The 15,339-nt window shown below is 34.5% G+C and overlaps 2 protein-coding genes across 5 annotated transcripts; one reads left to right on the top strand and one right to left on the bottom strand.

Moving 5' to 3' along the window:
• Nucleotides 1–25: 25 nt before the first annotated feature.
• On the top strand, nt 26–6,478 carry LOC105123719 (transcription initiation factor IIE subunit alpha-like). The gene is made up of 10 exons (XM_011023424.1): nt 26–218; nt 312–437; nt 518–638; nt 738–866; nt 944–1,053; nt 1,408–1,591; nt 2,691–2,894; nt 4,043–4,267; nt 4,391–4,598; nt 5,855–6,478. The coding sequence occupies exons 1-10, from the start codon at nt 178–180 to the stop codon at nt 5,947–5,949; spliced, it is 1,443 nt and encodes a 480-aa protein (XP_011021726.1). The 5' UTR covers nt 26–177; the 3' UTR covers nt 5,950–6,478.
• Nucleotides 6,479–7,438: 960 nt separating this feature from the next.
• LOC105123720 (uncharacterized) lies at nt 7,439–13,165 on the bottom strand. 4 transcript variants are annotated; one of them, XM_011023426.1, is made up of 8 exons: nt 11,981–13,165; nt 10,700–10,813; nt 10,256–10,371; nt 10,046–10,163; nt 9,230–9,349; nt 8,978–9,090; nt 8,738–8,892; nt 7,439–8,407 (listed from the first exon to the last, which is right to left on the bottom strand). In XM_011023426.1, exons 1-8 carry the CDS (start codon nt 12,615–12,617, stop codon nt 7,696–7,698), a joined length of 2,085 nt encoding a protein of 694 aa, XP_011021728.1. In that variant the 5' UTR covers nt 12,618–13,165; the 3' UTR covers nt 7,439–7,695. The 4 variants fall into 4 exon arrangements, with proteins under 4 accessions (XP_011021728.1, XP_011021727.1, XP_011021730.1 ...); XM_011023425.1 differs by having other exon boundaries at nt 10,700–10,816; XM_011023428.1 differs by having other exon boundaries at nt 10,256–10,353; nt 11,981–13,164.
• Between the last annotated feature and the right edge of the window lie 2,174 nt (nt 13,166–15,339).

Raw genomic sequence — 15,339 nt, forward strand, 5'->3', positions numbered from 1 at the left:
TCGTTAGGAGGTTAAGACCAGAAGTCTCCCCCGTGCCAAACCCAAACCAACCCAAGTGCGCCTCCCCCGTCTCTCTCTCCCTGCGATCGATTTCTATGAGAAAATCAAAATCTCAAGTAACATTAGTGTTGGAATAAGATCAGAAAACTTGAAAGAGAATCTATTCAATTATTGAACATGGACATGAACACGACGATAAGCGTTGAGCCTTTCAAGCGGTACAGAAATTTTTTTCGTCTTAGTTAATTGATCAATTCAATTGAACCCAAGCGGTTTCCAAATTTTAATTATTCTTCTTCGAAATGAAATAGACTTGTAAAGCTTGCGGGGAGAGCATTTTATGATGATGTATCAACAAAAGGAGAAAATCAGTCCAAAAACAACGCTCGCGGCGACAACAAAGGCATTGCCGTCGTCGTTCTTGATGCTCTCACCAGGTTTGAAAAATCAAAATCTGATTTCTTCTTCTTCTGTTCGCTTTCTTGATTGATGAAAGTTCTCTTTGATTATTGCGCAGGCGACTCTGGGTTAACGAAGAAGGTTTGGCTAAAGACTTGAAAATACACATTAAGCAACTTCGTCGGATTCTCCGCCTTTTTGAGGAAGATAAACTCCTCACCCGTGCTCATAGGAAAGAGGTTTTTCTTTTTTTTCTTTTTCTTTTTATTATTTATTTATTTTGCCTAATATTGTAATACTGCAGTACATTATTATTTACCAATAATTAAATTTGTTAGACAGCAAAGGTTACGAAGAAACCGAATGCCGGCGGTGCTGCTGATGGTCAAAGAAAGTTTGGTAGTAGAGAGGATGATAAAAACAATAAGCTCCATACTCACTCTTATTGTTGTCTAGATTATGCGCAGGTTTTCTCTCTCTGCTATAAGCAAACCTTTCGTTTCGTTTTTGTATTGATAACTTCTACTGAATGTTCAGATTCCAGATATATGATGTTGTTAGGTATAGATTGCACCGCATGAGGAAAATGATCAAGGATGAATTGGAGAACAATAACGCTGTTCAACAATATATATGCCCCAGCTGTGGAAGAAGGTAACAGATATAATTCGATAATTGTTGTATGTTTCTCTATTAGGAAAATGGTGGGATTACACCTTAATTGTATTCATGTGTTGGTATGTACATGCAGCATTGTGTTTGATTTAAATTCAAACAACAAATAAAATCTATCCTATCTCAACTAAAATACAAAACTTGAATGAAAGATAGGTTAGCTGGAATTTAAAAAAAACAAGTGGTATGGAATCTGAAAAATAATAACTAAAATATAAGGATAATTATCCTCTATTAGAAGGTATTTATCATTAGTGTTTTTTATTTTCTTTCTTTTTTTCCTTAATTTTCCCTGGAGTTTTAGTGTTTCAGTATTTCATGATGTCTTAACAGATACAATGCTTTGGATGCGCTGCGCTTGATTTCTCTAGTTGATGAATACTTCCACTGTGAGAATTGTGATGGGGTACTTGTGGCTGAAAGTGACAAGTTGGCTGCCCAAGAAGGAGGAGATGGAGATGACAATGCAAGGAAGCGGAGGCGTGAAAAATTGAAAGACATGCTTCAAAATATGGAGGTTGGTATTCACTATAGCAATCCTGGTTGTTTAACGCGCTAGTAATTCTTTCCCATTGAATCATTATTTACTAAACTTTATTTAGAGTAGAAAAAGAATGCTCATTATTCACTAAACTTGATTTAGAGTAGAAAATATTGTGTGGTAGAAGGTTTTTTAATTGCGCAAATGTGATTCTGTTTGAACCTGTTCAGTCTTTGCTGTGGCTGTGTTATTTTTTTTATTATGTCATATTCTTGGTTTTGTACTAACGATGTGAACTCCATGTAATCAAGTTGAGTGAGCAGCTAGTTTCTGTCTCTGCATTTGGTTTTGTTTTCATTCATGGGGTTTCTCCAACATTGAGATGACTGAATCATTTTTTATTGTTAATTAAAATCTCACCATGTTGTCATCATGAATGTTTAACTTGTTATGTTCTTGCTAGATGTTGTGGAGTGCTATGTAATTGTAAAAGTTAATGGCATCTATGTTTGAAAGCTTTTTTTTTTTTTCCACACTTGTATCCATTTCATTTGTAGTTTGGTTTCCTTCCCTTGAGGTTTTTTTTTTCTTCTATATTTCGTGTAATTTACATTCGGTAAACCAGAACTAGCATCTACTTTTCAGTGCTATTTTATGGTGCCTAATTTTGATTTTGAGTCGATAAATTGCAAAAATTGGCCAGCCAGGTTTTGGCTGGCCAAAGCAAGTCTTGAAGTCTGACTAAATAGGAGTTGCATCTTGATGGAATCTTGGTGTGCATATTGCCTGAGAAAGGGCATGAAAGAAAATTGAAACACAATGAAGGACTGGTACGGCATTCTTCCTTAGGTTTGTGAGGGGATGTAGTGGTGTATTCATTTTGGGAGAAACTCTTTTTCCCCCCTTCAAGTTCACAGCTTCTTCATTCTCACAAGCATATGAGAATAGATTTTAATTCTTGAACCTTGGACATTTTTCATATTCATATTTTGTAGAGGCTTAACTTTAAGAGCATTTGGCTGGATGTATCCACTTTTCAATACCATTTACCTGTGTCCACTTGCATCTATTACTCATTATTTGCAATACATCAGCCTATTTCTGTCATTTTGAGTGGCCAAAATGTAATGTCTAGGTACAACTTAAGCCATTGATGGATCAACTTAGCAGAGTGAAAGATCTACCTATTCCTGAAATTGGAAGTCTTCAAGCATGGCAACTTCATGAAAATGCTGCTGGGCGTGCGACAAATGGTGATCCTAATTCCGATGATCATTTCAAATATTCTCAAGGACCAGGGTATGGTGGAACACCAATGCCATTTCTTGGCGAGACAAAGGTATCGTTTTTCTGTGCCTGCTGCAATCTCTCCTTTTTTAAGAAGTCTGTGCAAATAAAAATTTGCTGTCACTTTCATGAAGTTGGAATTGGTTATAAGCATTTTATATATGACCTCTTGAAGTCATAAATTCAATCACGTTACTTTCATAAATTGCATGTATCTAGGGACACTGTTTGCTTCTTGTTTGATGCATGCTGGTCAACTACAAGCATGCATGAATCATCATTAATGCTATTTGGGAGCTTATACATGCAAAAGAGGGATGCTTGGTAAAAATGCCTAAATACCCGTTCCTATATTTATTTTGTGTGTGTATAACAGCATTCTACAAAAGGGAAGATGAGTCATCCTCTAAGTAGGCAGAAAGAATTTGGAAATCAAATTCGATATCCTCAAAAAAACAATTGAATATTAAATGTGGCATTTCTTAATTCTCCTCAGATGCAGATTGTGCGCAAGCAAAAATGATATTGGATAATGTTTTCTGTTGCCACTTTCAGAACTTTATCAGGAGTGTTTGAAATTGATGAATCCTCTTAAGCATCTTTGAGGTGTTTTTGTTTGAGTCTTAGCATTATTTGTATTCAGAGTAGCTGGTCTTTGTCAGTGATTAGAATTTCTGTCCCATTGGTTTCTTGAACTCATATACATGGCAGGCACTGCCCCGGTACCCTTTATTTGCCTTCTATATTGATTCTGTGTTTTAATTTGTTTGCTTGGGTTGGATAATGCCTTATTCTCCAATAATATTTTGTACATTACTTGTTCATAATAAATTCCTTTTCATAGAAAGAAATAGATTTCTTTTATTTATTATTATTATTTTAGAAAAGTGATCCAGGTAGTGACGTACTATGCTATTATGAATTGTTTCCCTCTTTGTAATGGTTTGGTCTTCTGGACTCCTGTAATAAAGGCTTTGTGGAAAAGCTAGAAAATTGTAGGATCTGTAAGTAATGAACTTCTTTTGTTATCTGGTTCTTTTCAAAAAAAAAAAATTTGGGTTCTTTTCAATGTTTCTTTCTTCTGTTTCTTGCTTAGACATTTGGTTTGATGAATATTTCCATTTCATTATAGTTTCTTCTAGCATTGGTCATTTGCAAGGCTTGGATCATTCATGAGCTATCTATGGCTAATCTTGACAGGTTGAAGTCGCCTTTGCTGGTGATGAAAGCAAAGAGAATATCAAATCTGAAACTGCAAGTACAGGTCTAAAAGTATTACCACCATGGATGATCAAGCAGGGAATGAACCTTACAAAGGAGCAACGTGGAGAGGTCAAGCAGGAGAGTAAGATGGATAGCAGTTCGACAGCTGTAGAATTCTCAGATGAAAAGAAGTCTGCTCAAGAGAATGGTGATAGTATAAAGGTCTCTGGAATGATATGATGTTCTTGTGTGTTTTGATTTGGCATACATGTTTTTTACTCTTCTTTTTTTTCATGTACCTGCCAAAGCTTATTTTGCTTATAATTTTACTCATTTATATGACAGGAGGAGTATGTTAAAGCTTATTATGCTGCTCTGCTTGAACAACAAAGACAGGCAGAAGAATCTGCCAAGCAACAACGAGAGTTGTCTCAGACATCCATGTCCAATGGCCTTTCTGAATCATCTTCTAATCGTCAAGTGGGCATGAAATCCAAGCGTGAGGAGGGTGAGGGAGATGATGATGTTGAATGGGAAGAGGCTCCAATTGAAGGTAAGTCTAATAATTGGAAGTTGATTGCCCTCCTATCCTGTAAGGGACTAGGATAGTCAGTGCATCTCTATGCACATCTATCAAGAGTCTTCCAGCCCCCTGCATTCATTGTGCCCCACATGAGTAATACCATGATTCATTTTGTTTTTCCTGATAGAATAAGAATTCTATTAAGCGAGTAAAAAGAATGGAATGTGAATGAAGGATACGCTATCCTCAAGGAAAGAGAAAAATCTGTGTAAAGAGAATTTATTAGGGACTTTGGGAGAAGTATCCTTCCAACTCACATAACAGTGGGACTGTCCATGATAACGACCAATGTGCCTCATTTTTATGTGAGTGAGGGAGCACTACTCCAGGTGCACCCAATAATCTCACTCAACTAATATTTAAGAGTTTTCCGATCTCCTTGCATGTCCACTAAGGAATATTCCTCAGGAAAAAAAAAAAAAAAAACCATGGTGAAACACCATTAAAGCTTGTGTTTGGGATTTTGAGTTTTGAAAAAGAAACTGAATAATTGCTTGAGGATTCCAAACATGAGTTTTTGTTCTAAACTGAATTTTGCCATTTCTACCAATCAAATAAAAAACACACAAATGAGAATCCTAGAAAATAATTTCATCTCAAAGTAGCTGAGAGGTGAAAGAGTTTTGAGTTATGGTTCATCCATATACTCCAAATCACACAAATGAGAATCCTAGAAAATAATTTCATCTCAAAGTAGCTGAGAGAAGAAAGAGTTTTGAGTTATATTTCATCCATATACTCCAAATCACAAAAAATCGCACACCTCTAAAGATTATTGTTTTCCATCCTCCCAAAACCTTTGCATTGTGGCAACAGCTCCTTTGGGATATTGGGATCCACACTAAAAAACTGCTCTACACCTGCATGCAACAGAGCAATGCAAGAGAAGATGATCCAATGTTTGATTACTATTAGAAATCATTATGCATGCATATGTTTCATAATGCATCCAGAGCATATTGAGACAGATTAGTGACTTCCTGTCCTTGTATTTTCAGCTGATACCAACTTTCATATTAGGGTATAGCATGGCATCATTGTGACCGAAGCAATTATTGTCAAACTGAGCCAAACCAAATTAGATGGCTTTGCAAGTGTAGAAAATTTTAACCATATAGGGTGATAAAATTTGAGTCTCCTTTAGACCTCTATTCTGTGCCTCCCATATTATCAATAACAATGATGTCATTCTACCAGTTTGCTTACTGTTGATTCCAATATTGCAGGCAATACAAGTGAAAGTTACAGACTCAATGATTTGAATGATGAAGCACCAGCTTCTGGGGAAGAGGATGATGATATAGACTGGGAAGAAGGTTGAGGGAGCGCTGGTTTTATTGATAGTTGCTTATCACATGCCATACACCAGAATTGCTTTGTTAGCACTGGTTTTATGCTCTTCCCGAATTCCTGAGGAACAATTAATGAAACCTCTGCACTACCTAGCAAGGAGCTTCTGGTCTGCATTTGCAGTCAAAGGTGAAGTGTAGCAGACCAAGTGTCTTCTGCTTGGTCCATTGAAGATTTTCTTTTCTTCTGACGAGCTTTAATCCCATCTTGTCGCTAACATGAAACTGAGTTTTAGTGACAATCGCTTGAAAATTCTAGATACTAGATGCCTTTTATATATATGCTGTGGCCAAAAAATTGCTATCATGTGGAGCAACATTGATGCAATTTAGTTTTTTTTATTGACAGTCAATTTAATGTTATTTACTCCGAGCACTTGAAAAAAACAGTGTAAAAGCTGGTATAATGGGCGCCGCCGTTGAATAAATGGTGCCCAAGATGTATAATAAGGCGGTTTCTATAAGAGTCTTTCCAAAATCAAGAGATAATTGATGCATCCATCTTATTCTCACGAATGTTCTTATATATATATATATGTCCGATTGAGAATGCCTTGGAACCATCTGAAGTATGAGAGTTTTGCCCAGATGCTTCTGAGGTGGTGTCGTTGCTGCTGCAGATGAATAATTGTTGACAAACACAGCTATAACTTGAGAAGTTTTCACAGAAAATTGATTTTTGTTGTGTATTTCATCTATTTTCAGTAATTAAGGTTACACGGGCTTTATTCTATTGAAAAAATATTTTTGATGCCAAGATCAGATTCTATAGCTTAAATTCTTTTTGTTATAATAACACATGGAAAAAAACCAATTATCAGAATTTTCGAGGGTCAATTTTTTTTATTTCAAGAACGCAAATGGAATCTGATTAGTTGTAGTTTTTCTTATGTATTAAATCATTATGAAGAGCCCGAACTGATTTGGATGACTGACTGATGATTTGTAGTATTGCCCATCTTGCTTATTAATGTGAAATCAATTCAAATTTTTTTTTATTCTTAAAGTTTTTTTTTCTTTGGTTTATTTTGCCCTCCGACAAAAATTTATTGGATTCATTTACTTTTCAATTTTAAAATTACTATGGATGTTAAGGTAAATAAGTACATTAATAAAAAAAATATCCTAATTAAAAATGTATTTTAAAATTTAATAATGGTACCTAAGAATTCCCTAAGATATTGATTTTTTTCTTACAATTAAATTCCCCCCCCCCCTAAATTGCTGAAAATTCCAGCCCCAAGTTGATTGTACAGAAAAACAGTTATTTTTTAAAATATTTTATATTTAAAAATATATTAAAATAATATTTTTTATTTTTAAAATTTACTTTTGATATTAATATATCAAAATAATTTTAAAACACAAAAAAAAAAAAACAATAAAAAATTTAAAAACTCCAGGGCCAAACACCCCCAGTTCCTAGAAACAACATGCCCATCAGAACTAGCTTAACAAAACTTGTGAAGAAGATATAAGAGAGTTAAATTAAAATGAGATTTCTGCCTGGTGCATGTAGTTCATATTGTAAGACAACAAAAAAGAAACAGAGAACACAGGGGATTGACAGGAGAACTGAGTTGTTCCTCCTCCCCTTTTTCCCCGCCAGTAGTATGAAATGTCAAAGTCTTAAAAGTTTTTCCGCTGTTTACATTTGCTTTGAACTCATTTCAAGCCGCAGCCTACCACTCTAGCCTTTGACAAAATACAGTCTCTCTTTACACTGCTCCAGCTGACTGGTCAGCTACAGTATGGTTAACGCTTTGCTGTTCTTCCTGTTTCACAGCTCTTCCATCCAAAATCCCGTTGCAGTCCAATCTTTGAGTCTTTTCTGCTAACTTCTCTTTTGGAGACGCGCTTGTATCACGACTGGATTTTCCCAGTCCATTTTCTTTCTCTGGCAGAGAAGCTGTCTCCGTAAGGAAGTTCATTTCAGTAGCAGCAGTCGACAACTGTAGGGGAGATGATGCATTGCCGGAACCTGGTGGAGGAAGGAAAACACCTGTTCCGGGGATGGGGACAGCTAGGCGAGCTGAAGGATGCCTTGGAGAAGCTGTAGGCCATCCAGTTGAAACTGGTGGGATGGGAACTGGTGCAGGAAAAGTCACTGTGGTGGTCATGAAGATTGGTTGGACACCATTTGGAGGTGGAATTTGAGGTCGAATGGGCGGCATTGGCAGTACACCAGCCGTTGGAATTGCTGCATAATGCTTGGGCACAGGATGGCGAGGATGATTCGGGGACCTGCTCAGAGGAGAACCCCAATGGGAAGATGGGGCTACAGCGTGTAAAGGAAGACGCGAGCCATCAGTAGAAGTAAATTTCTTTGGTTGAGACTTGGTGAAGGTAATGAGCATTCGTTGTTTTCTAATCATGGGAATTGCATGCTTGGCCACATCTGATGACTTCCCTTGCATCACAAGGAGGGATCTGTTTTTTGTAGCAAGAAACATTACTTCACAAATATAAGACCAAATTTGCAACTCATCTCATGAGAACTTGACACCATGAAAATTTGTAACAGGAGCAAATCTGACCATGAAAAGTAATATTGTATGTTCATTTCAGCACTGACATCTGCTAAGGAATTAATTAAAAGAACAGTGTTAATAAAATAGAACTTTGAACTTATCACAGAGGATACAAACAATATCATTCCAGAACCTAATTTCAAGCTGAAATGCTAATTACTACAAAGCTAATCATAAAAACCAATAACTATCGATGAAACAACAAATATGCAGAGTTGATAATGATTACCCAGGCACAAGAGAAAGCTTGAGAGACCCTCTATAATCCCCATGATGAACAGTTTCAATTTCTCTCCCAAAAGTCAGCTCACATTCTGTCAAGAAAAGAACTGAAACAGGCTTTCCAAACCATGGAGGCCACATGTGAGGCTGGGAGTGATCACCCTGCAGAAATTTCCACAAAAATTTAGGCTTGCTTACATAATCAATGCTATTTGGAATCATTACACATAATACCACTAGTAGTTACCTCATTATAGATATCAATTATGCAAGAGTCTGGCTTCACGGTCATAACTTGCATTCCAACCAGACGGTCAATTACCTCTTGCAGCATTGCAGGAATGGATTCTACTCTTCGATCTGCAAAATTTATTCATGACAAAATCCAAGGGTCTAAGAACTAATGTTTCTTTAGCATTGCAAAGAAAAGAAAAATCTGCATGCATCTTAACCAAACACATGTATATATGTAAAAAGTTCTGCACAAGATGTGACATGCCTTTGGAGATCCCAGTTTCATTTTCAGTTTCGGCAGGTGCATCTGCAATGGGAAGACCAAATTGAATCATCTCCCTTCCATGTCCCTTCATGGGCCTTTTGGAGAGAATATATGTCTGACCTGCTTTTCAACAAAGAATTTTCCCATGATCAACATTTTTGCTACAAGAAAATTCCTTTTTGCATATACGTATGTGAAAGACAGGAAGACCTCCACCAAAGCAGGAATACTGCTGTAATATGGGGAGCTACTCTGCTTAATTTTTTCATAGAATGATTTAAGAAATAGTACCTAAATTTTGACATTGACAAAGCACGCCAATGCTTGGGTACTGATTAAGAAAATTAATATGTTCTTTAACACACTTCACTCTGATAAATGTTATATGAGAATCTGTTAAATTATAAGAGCATTTGCATGGTGTGCATGCCTCGAACATAACACTGTACAGGCTACCAACTAGAAGAGGCACGTCTAAGAATGGGCCATGAAGCAAGATGGCTCTTACCCCCTGAGAACCTAAGCTTGACCGGTCTCAACCTCAGGCCCATGCAAAATAATGTTGACCAACCCCTAAGTAGTACAATGAAGTATCTTTAGAACAAAACAATTAATCAATTATGAACACTGCAATAAGTATTTACAAAAACTATACTTTCCCTATATTGTTGATAAAATGCGAACCTCTATGGTAGTTTGCATATTTTGGAGGGACCAGATTAATGCACAAAATTATTTCACGAAAGCAGAAGCAACGTGAAAAGATGCAGAACAATACTAACTTCTCTTAAGAATAAGGCCCCATTAATGACTTGCCTTGAAATTGTCCTCTTCTCCCTGCAGCTCTTAACTCATTAACCAAAGAAACAAGCTTTGGGACTTCCAAGCCATCGAGCAAGTTTTCATACAATTTCAGTCCATCAACCACATTAACCTGGAGTAGATATAAACAAATTAGTAGAAGATACAAACTATGAATTAGTTGAGAATATAAAAAAAAAAAATTGATATTTGTAAAAGTGTTACCTTCTGTTCATCTATCATCTCCTCAGCAACAAATATTTTTGGTGTGATAGCAAGATTCTGCTTCTCATTCTGATTGTTACTAGGATGTGAATCACTCTCTGGTAAAACCACAAGATCTTTCAATAACAAAATTAATATGCCAAAATAACAAAATGAAACATGACATGGGACGATGGCTTTACAACAAACAAATTTCAGAAGATATGAACCAAGATAGCATGTTGCTTAGGCTCCTTTAAAAAGGTGCAAATGATTCTACACTGAAAATAACCAAGACGAGGCATAAAGAATTTTCCTTTTGCAATGTGTGAGCTCAAAACATTGTTAGCAATTAAATCTTCCACTGGACTAGTGAGAAAATCATGATAATCCATGTTAAAGAACTTCAAAGAGCTTTAAAATCTGTTGCCTGTTGCCAACCCCAAGAGAGCACAAAAAAGATACCTTTGGGGCTGCATCGTTCATCAACAACCACAGCTTCTGGATTTCCAGAAAAGGTTCCTTGTGAATTCCCCAAAATATTCAAGAGGTTATCTGTATGAGGTTTTGCAGTAACATCTGCTGACAAGACACAGAACTTAAATGAGCATCGTTGTTTCCCCAAAGAGTTTCTAGGACAAGGCATTGTTTCAATTTACTGCATATTATTCATTATTCTTAAACTTGTACATACAATATGGCGTTCATAATGTAAGAGTATGTAGCCTAAGGAGAGTCAGACAGAACAACTAACAATCCAAAGCTTCAAATGTCACAGTAGAGCAGGGGACAAAGGATTGAAATATATCAGTAGAAGTAAAATACAAAAAGGAGCTCCAGGCATACATATCAGAATAAAAGCTTCAACAGTTTTAGGCTAAAAATAAATTACATAGAAGAAGATTTTCCATTTTTCCCAGACATGATGTGCCAAACAAACAAACTTAGGAAAGTACTCGCAAATAATATGCATCCATCAAATTATGACATGGCACATCCAAGAACGCTGTAAGAGAGGTGAAACTTGTCCAAATCCGATTTGATAGGTGTAAATATTTAGCAGTCAAGCTAGAGCACCAGCAACCTTTTTTTACCAAAACTTCCAAGCCATACAGAAACAAGGCACAGATACCTGGCAGTTCACACCAATTCTTTCATCTCCAAACAAAGAATTGTAGAACAAAAAAAAAAAACACTAGGAACATTGCCAGTTCAATCTGCTGTAACCACCAATCACCCAGCTTGACAGCCCTGGGACTACATGTTCGAAGCTCCTAAATGAATTTTTGAGGGGAAAAAAAGGTCCTTTTTCAGCATGAGGGGGTAAGTATTCTATGATGTACGCATGACCAAAAAAATGATGTGTGGTATTCCTTCAGTTAACCCCAAGAGAAAATAATTAATAAATATATTATTATTATTATTATTACTATTATAGCATCAACAACAACAACAACAACAATGTTGAGAATGCCCAAATTGGAAAGGTCGAGTGAACTAAGATAACGATCTGCAGTAAGGCAACACTTGCATAACCAGCTTCAGGATTGACAAATTCCAATTCACAAGTATAACAACACTTTTTTTGTGATAAAATTCACATAAAGCAAATCAAAATTGATAAACAAGACTTTTCTTATTCAAAAAAAGTTACAATTAAATTAAATGCAAGAGTTACCGCCATGACAAACAATTAAGTAACAAGCTCTCAGCAGTGCGTAATCAAAGCTAAAACTCAAATATTACCTCTCTTATCGTCAGAATTCCCATAATCACCACCAGATTTGACCTCCTCAAATTTCTCACTCCTTACATTCTCTGAAGAATTTCCATTGGAAGTATGATTTTCTACACTATAATTAACCCCTTCTTTCACTGCCTCGCCGCCACCACCAGTCCTGTACCCTCTATTGAAACCGGCACTCGAAGATCTCTTAAAATCCTTTCCTCCAACTTTACCCTGATCATGATAGAACTTATGTTGATGATGATGATGGTTCTGCTGCTGTTGTTGCTGCTGTCTCCTCAGTACAGCTTGCTGCAATGCAGCAACAACCTCCCCCACTGAAAAATACTGCTGCATATGCAGCACAGGATTCCAATTACACCTCCTCTGCTGTATACACCCAACAACTAAATCATACTCACCAGGTTCCCCAACAGCACGCAGGTGGTGGCAGAGGGAGTCAATAATCGCATTGGCAGCGGCAAATTCCCCCCTCAGCCACGAGATAAACCCGTCACGCTCGTCAACCGGGAACCACTGGTGCCTTTGGGGGTGGTGCTGGTGGATCTCATTTCCGGCAGAAGCAGCACCACCGCCAGCACCAGCAGGAAACTGCATTTTGTCCGGTATAACCACATTTCCTGGTGGCATTGCCATTTTTACAATCTAATTACTAAAAAAATCCCAAAAGTATCACATATAAAACACGTCACTAACAAGTCCTAGATCTAAATCAACCATAGGTAGTTAATTAATTCAATACTCATGAATTTCATAATCTGATATTATTTTAAGCAGATCACCTGATATTAAGCACTAAAATTCAATAATAAGTAGCACTAAATATCAGGATTAGACCAGCTAAGCAGATTTGCAAGTTTGAGGTAGTGAATTTCTAACGAAAAATAAATGCACGGATCTGAGATAATACATATACACACAGTGCGTGTTTAAGTAGGTTAAAAAAGGGTGTTTATAGGTAGCGAGTGGAGTGATAATAAAAGAAGAGATGTTCAAGATCTAGGGTTTTGGTCTATGAGTTTGGGCTATGGAAATGGCTTATAGAGTACGCATCATCATTGTCACGTCAGAGAATTCTTTATTTTCTACTATGGTCCTAAATTGTGGCTGATAAGAGAAGAAAATGCAAAACAAATAAGGTAATAGTACCATTTTCTACTATGGTCTCTTCATTGGAGTTTTGGGATACCAAACCCTACACCCTCCTCTCATTGAAGCCATGCTGCTTCTAGACCTTCGTTTTCAATACAAGGGGACATACCTAGGTGTCCACTTCTAGATGTTTGTAATTGCCTGAAAAACTGGTTTTCTAAGTTTTTTTTATATGTAAATCTATTAAAATTTTATTTTTTTATTTTTTAAAATTTTATTTTTGATATTATTATATTAAAAAATTTAAAAACATCCAAAAAATAACTTAAGATTGAGGTGGAGATTTTTTTAAAATGTTTTTTATTTAAAAATATATCAAAATATTGTTATTTTTGTTTTAAAAAATTTATTTTTGATATCAATTTATTAAAATAATTCAAAAACATAAAAACAAATAATTTTAAAAAATCAAGATTTTTCAAAAATACAATGAAGCCAATAAAACAAACAATGTTTAGCAAAAACTAATTGGAGAGATATTTTTACAACATATTATGGGTGAAATAATTGTTCAAACAGTGATTTCATGGTTTTGCAATTCCACTTGAAAAACTTAAAAATAGAAATTGGGGTATTTTTATCTTTTTACAGCTTTTACTAATTATTATTTAATTAATTAGAGAAAGATAAAATGACTAAAATACTAGCAGAGTAAAAAAAATTAAAACTAAAGTCTAGAAATACTTTTGTATTTTTACAATGGTTTTCACATAATTATCATAACAAATGAGAGGCAATTTGATTTTTCATTAATCTTAAAATATAAAAAAATATAAAAAAATAACAAAATTATTCATGAAAACCAAAACTTTAAAGCTAGTATAAGGAACTTTTCCATCTTTTTCTTAAAGGTTTTTGGTTATTACATAGGTGTTCTCCAGCTATCAAAAATATTCTTCTGCCATGGTAATGGAAGAGCCTTTATGTCCTTTTTTTTAAGATGATCTGTGTTAACATTACATGGCCAGTTTGTTGTCATTGAGTTTTGGAATCTCAAATTCAACCCTCAATTTTTTTATTTATAATTTTTATTCATAATTATTTTATAAAAATTTTATTTATTTTTAATTTTATTCATCAATTCCAATTTCAAATATATTATTTTTTTCAAGTTGGTCCTTATTCTTTTAATTTTTAATTTTTTTTCTTGAATTTTTTGTTAAAGTTTTATTGGTTTTCAATTTTATTCTTAAATTCAAATTTATGGTATTATATTTTTCAATTTGATCCTTTTTTTTATTTCTAATTTTTTTTCTTAATCTTTTTGTAAAAATTTAATTTATTTTTAATTTCATTATTCAATCCAAGCTTATGGTATATTATTTTTATTAATTTGGTCCTCATTTTTTTTCTCTTTTGCTAAAGTGATTTTTCTTTTTAATTTCACCATTCACTAAAACAATTAATTTTATTTTTATGTCATTTTCGATCCTCATTGTTTTAGGTTTTTTTTATTCTCTCGTTAAATTTATTTTTACTTTTAATTTCATAATTCAATCTGGTATAAATTTTATTTTGTATTTCAATTTTGATCATCATTTTTTTAATTATTATTTTATTAATCCTTCTATATAATTGAAAATATTTTTTAGAAATCAAGCTTTATGATTTTTTTCATATAACATACTATAGGTCTAATAACCCAAGTTATTAGTTTAAAAGTTAACACTAGTTAATATTTTTTATTAAAAAAATATGCTTTATAATTTTTTTATTTTTTTCATCTGGATATTTAAATCTCATGATTTACATCGTGAATTTGGCATGATATCCTGGACTGATTTGGTCTTGATTACTAGTATTATAGGTTTGTTATACTAACTCAAAATAACCAATGTTGTTTTAAAATCTTTTTTATTTCATTTCATTCCTTTGTATTTAATAAGTTAAGAATTAAGATGCATCGTTTATACTCTTTTAAAAAAAACTATCAAGTTATCTTAATCATTTTTTTAAAAAAAATTTAATTTACTTACAATTATTTTTTAATTAAAATAAATTTAATTTATTTAATCAAGTTTGATCCGACCAAGCTGAAAATTTTTCATTTTTAAAAAATATACTCACATCACCCCCACATTATTTTTTATAAGAAAAATAGTTCAACCTCATAATGAAGCATTGCTACCTAGCTTAGCTGGTTACTACATTTTCTACCCACACTGCACTAGGGGTTGGATCATATTTTTTTCTAAATAAAAAAAAT

The sequence above is a fragment of the Populus euphratica genome, unplaced genomic scaffold (assembly GCF_000495115.2).
Source record: "Populus euphratica unplaced genomic scaffold, PopEup_1.0 scaffold9.1, whole genome shotgun sequence".
NCBI lineage: Eukaryota > Viridiplantae > Streptophyta > Magnoliopsida > Malpighiales > Salicaceae > Populus > Populus euphratica.

Bases quoted from the DNA above. Each gene is read 5' to 3' on its own strand.
- LOC105123720 (XM_011023425.1), bottom strand. From the start codon at position 12,617: ATGGCAATGCCACCAGGAAATGTGGTTATACCGGACAAAATGCAGTTT. The intron at 8,893-8,977 runs GTAACTACTAGT...AAATTTCTGCAG, and splicing joins TAATTGATATCTATAATGAG to GGTGATCACTCCCAGCCTCA. The intron at 8,408-8,737 runs GTAATCATTATC...TACAAAAAACAG, and splicing joins AAGCTTTCTCTTGTGCCTGG to ATCCCTCCTTGTGATGCAAG.
- LOC105123719 (XM_011023424.1), top strand. From the start codon at position 178: ATGGACATGAACACGACGATAAGCGTTGAGCCTTTCAAGCG. The intron at 639-737 runs GTTTTTCTTTTT...TAAATTTGTTAG, and splicing joins CCCGTGCTCATAGGAAAGAG to ACAGCAAAGGTTACGAAGAA. The intron at 1,592-2,690 runs GTTGGTATTCAC...TGTAATGTCTAG, and splicing joins ACATGCTTCAAAATATGGAG to GTACAACTTAAGCCATTGAT.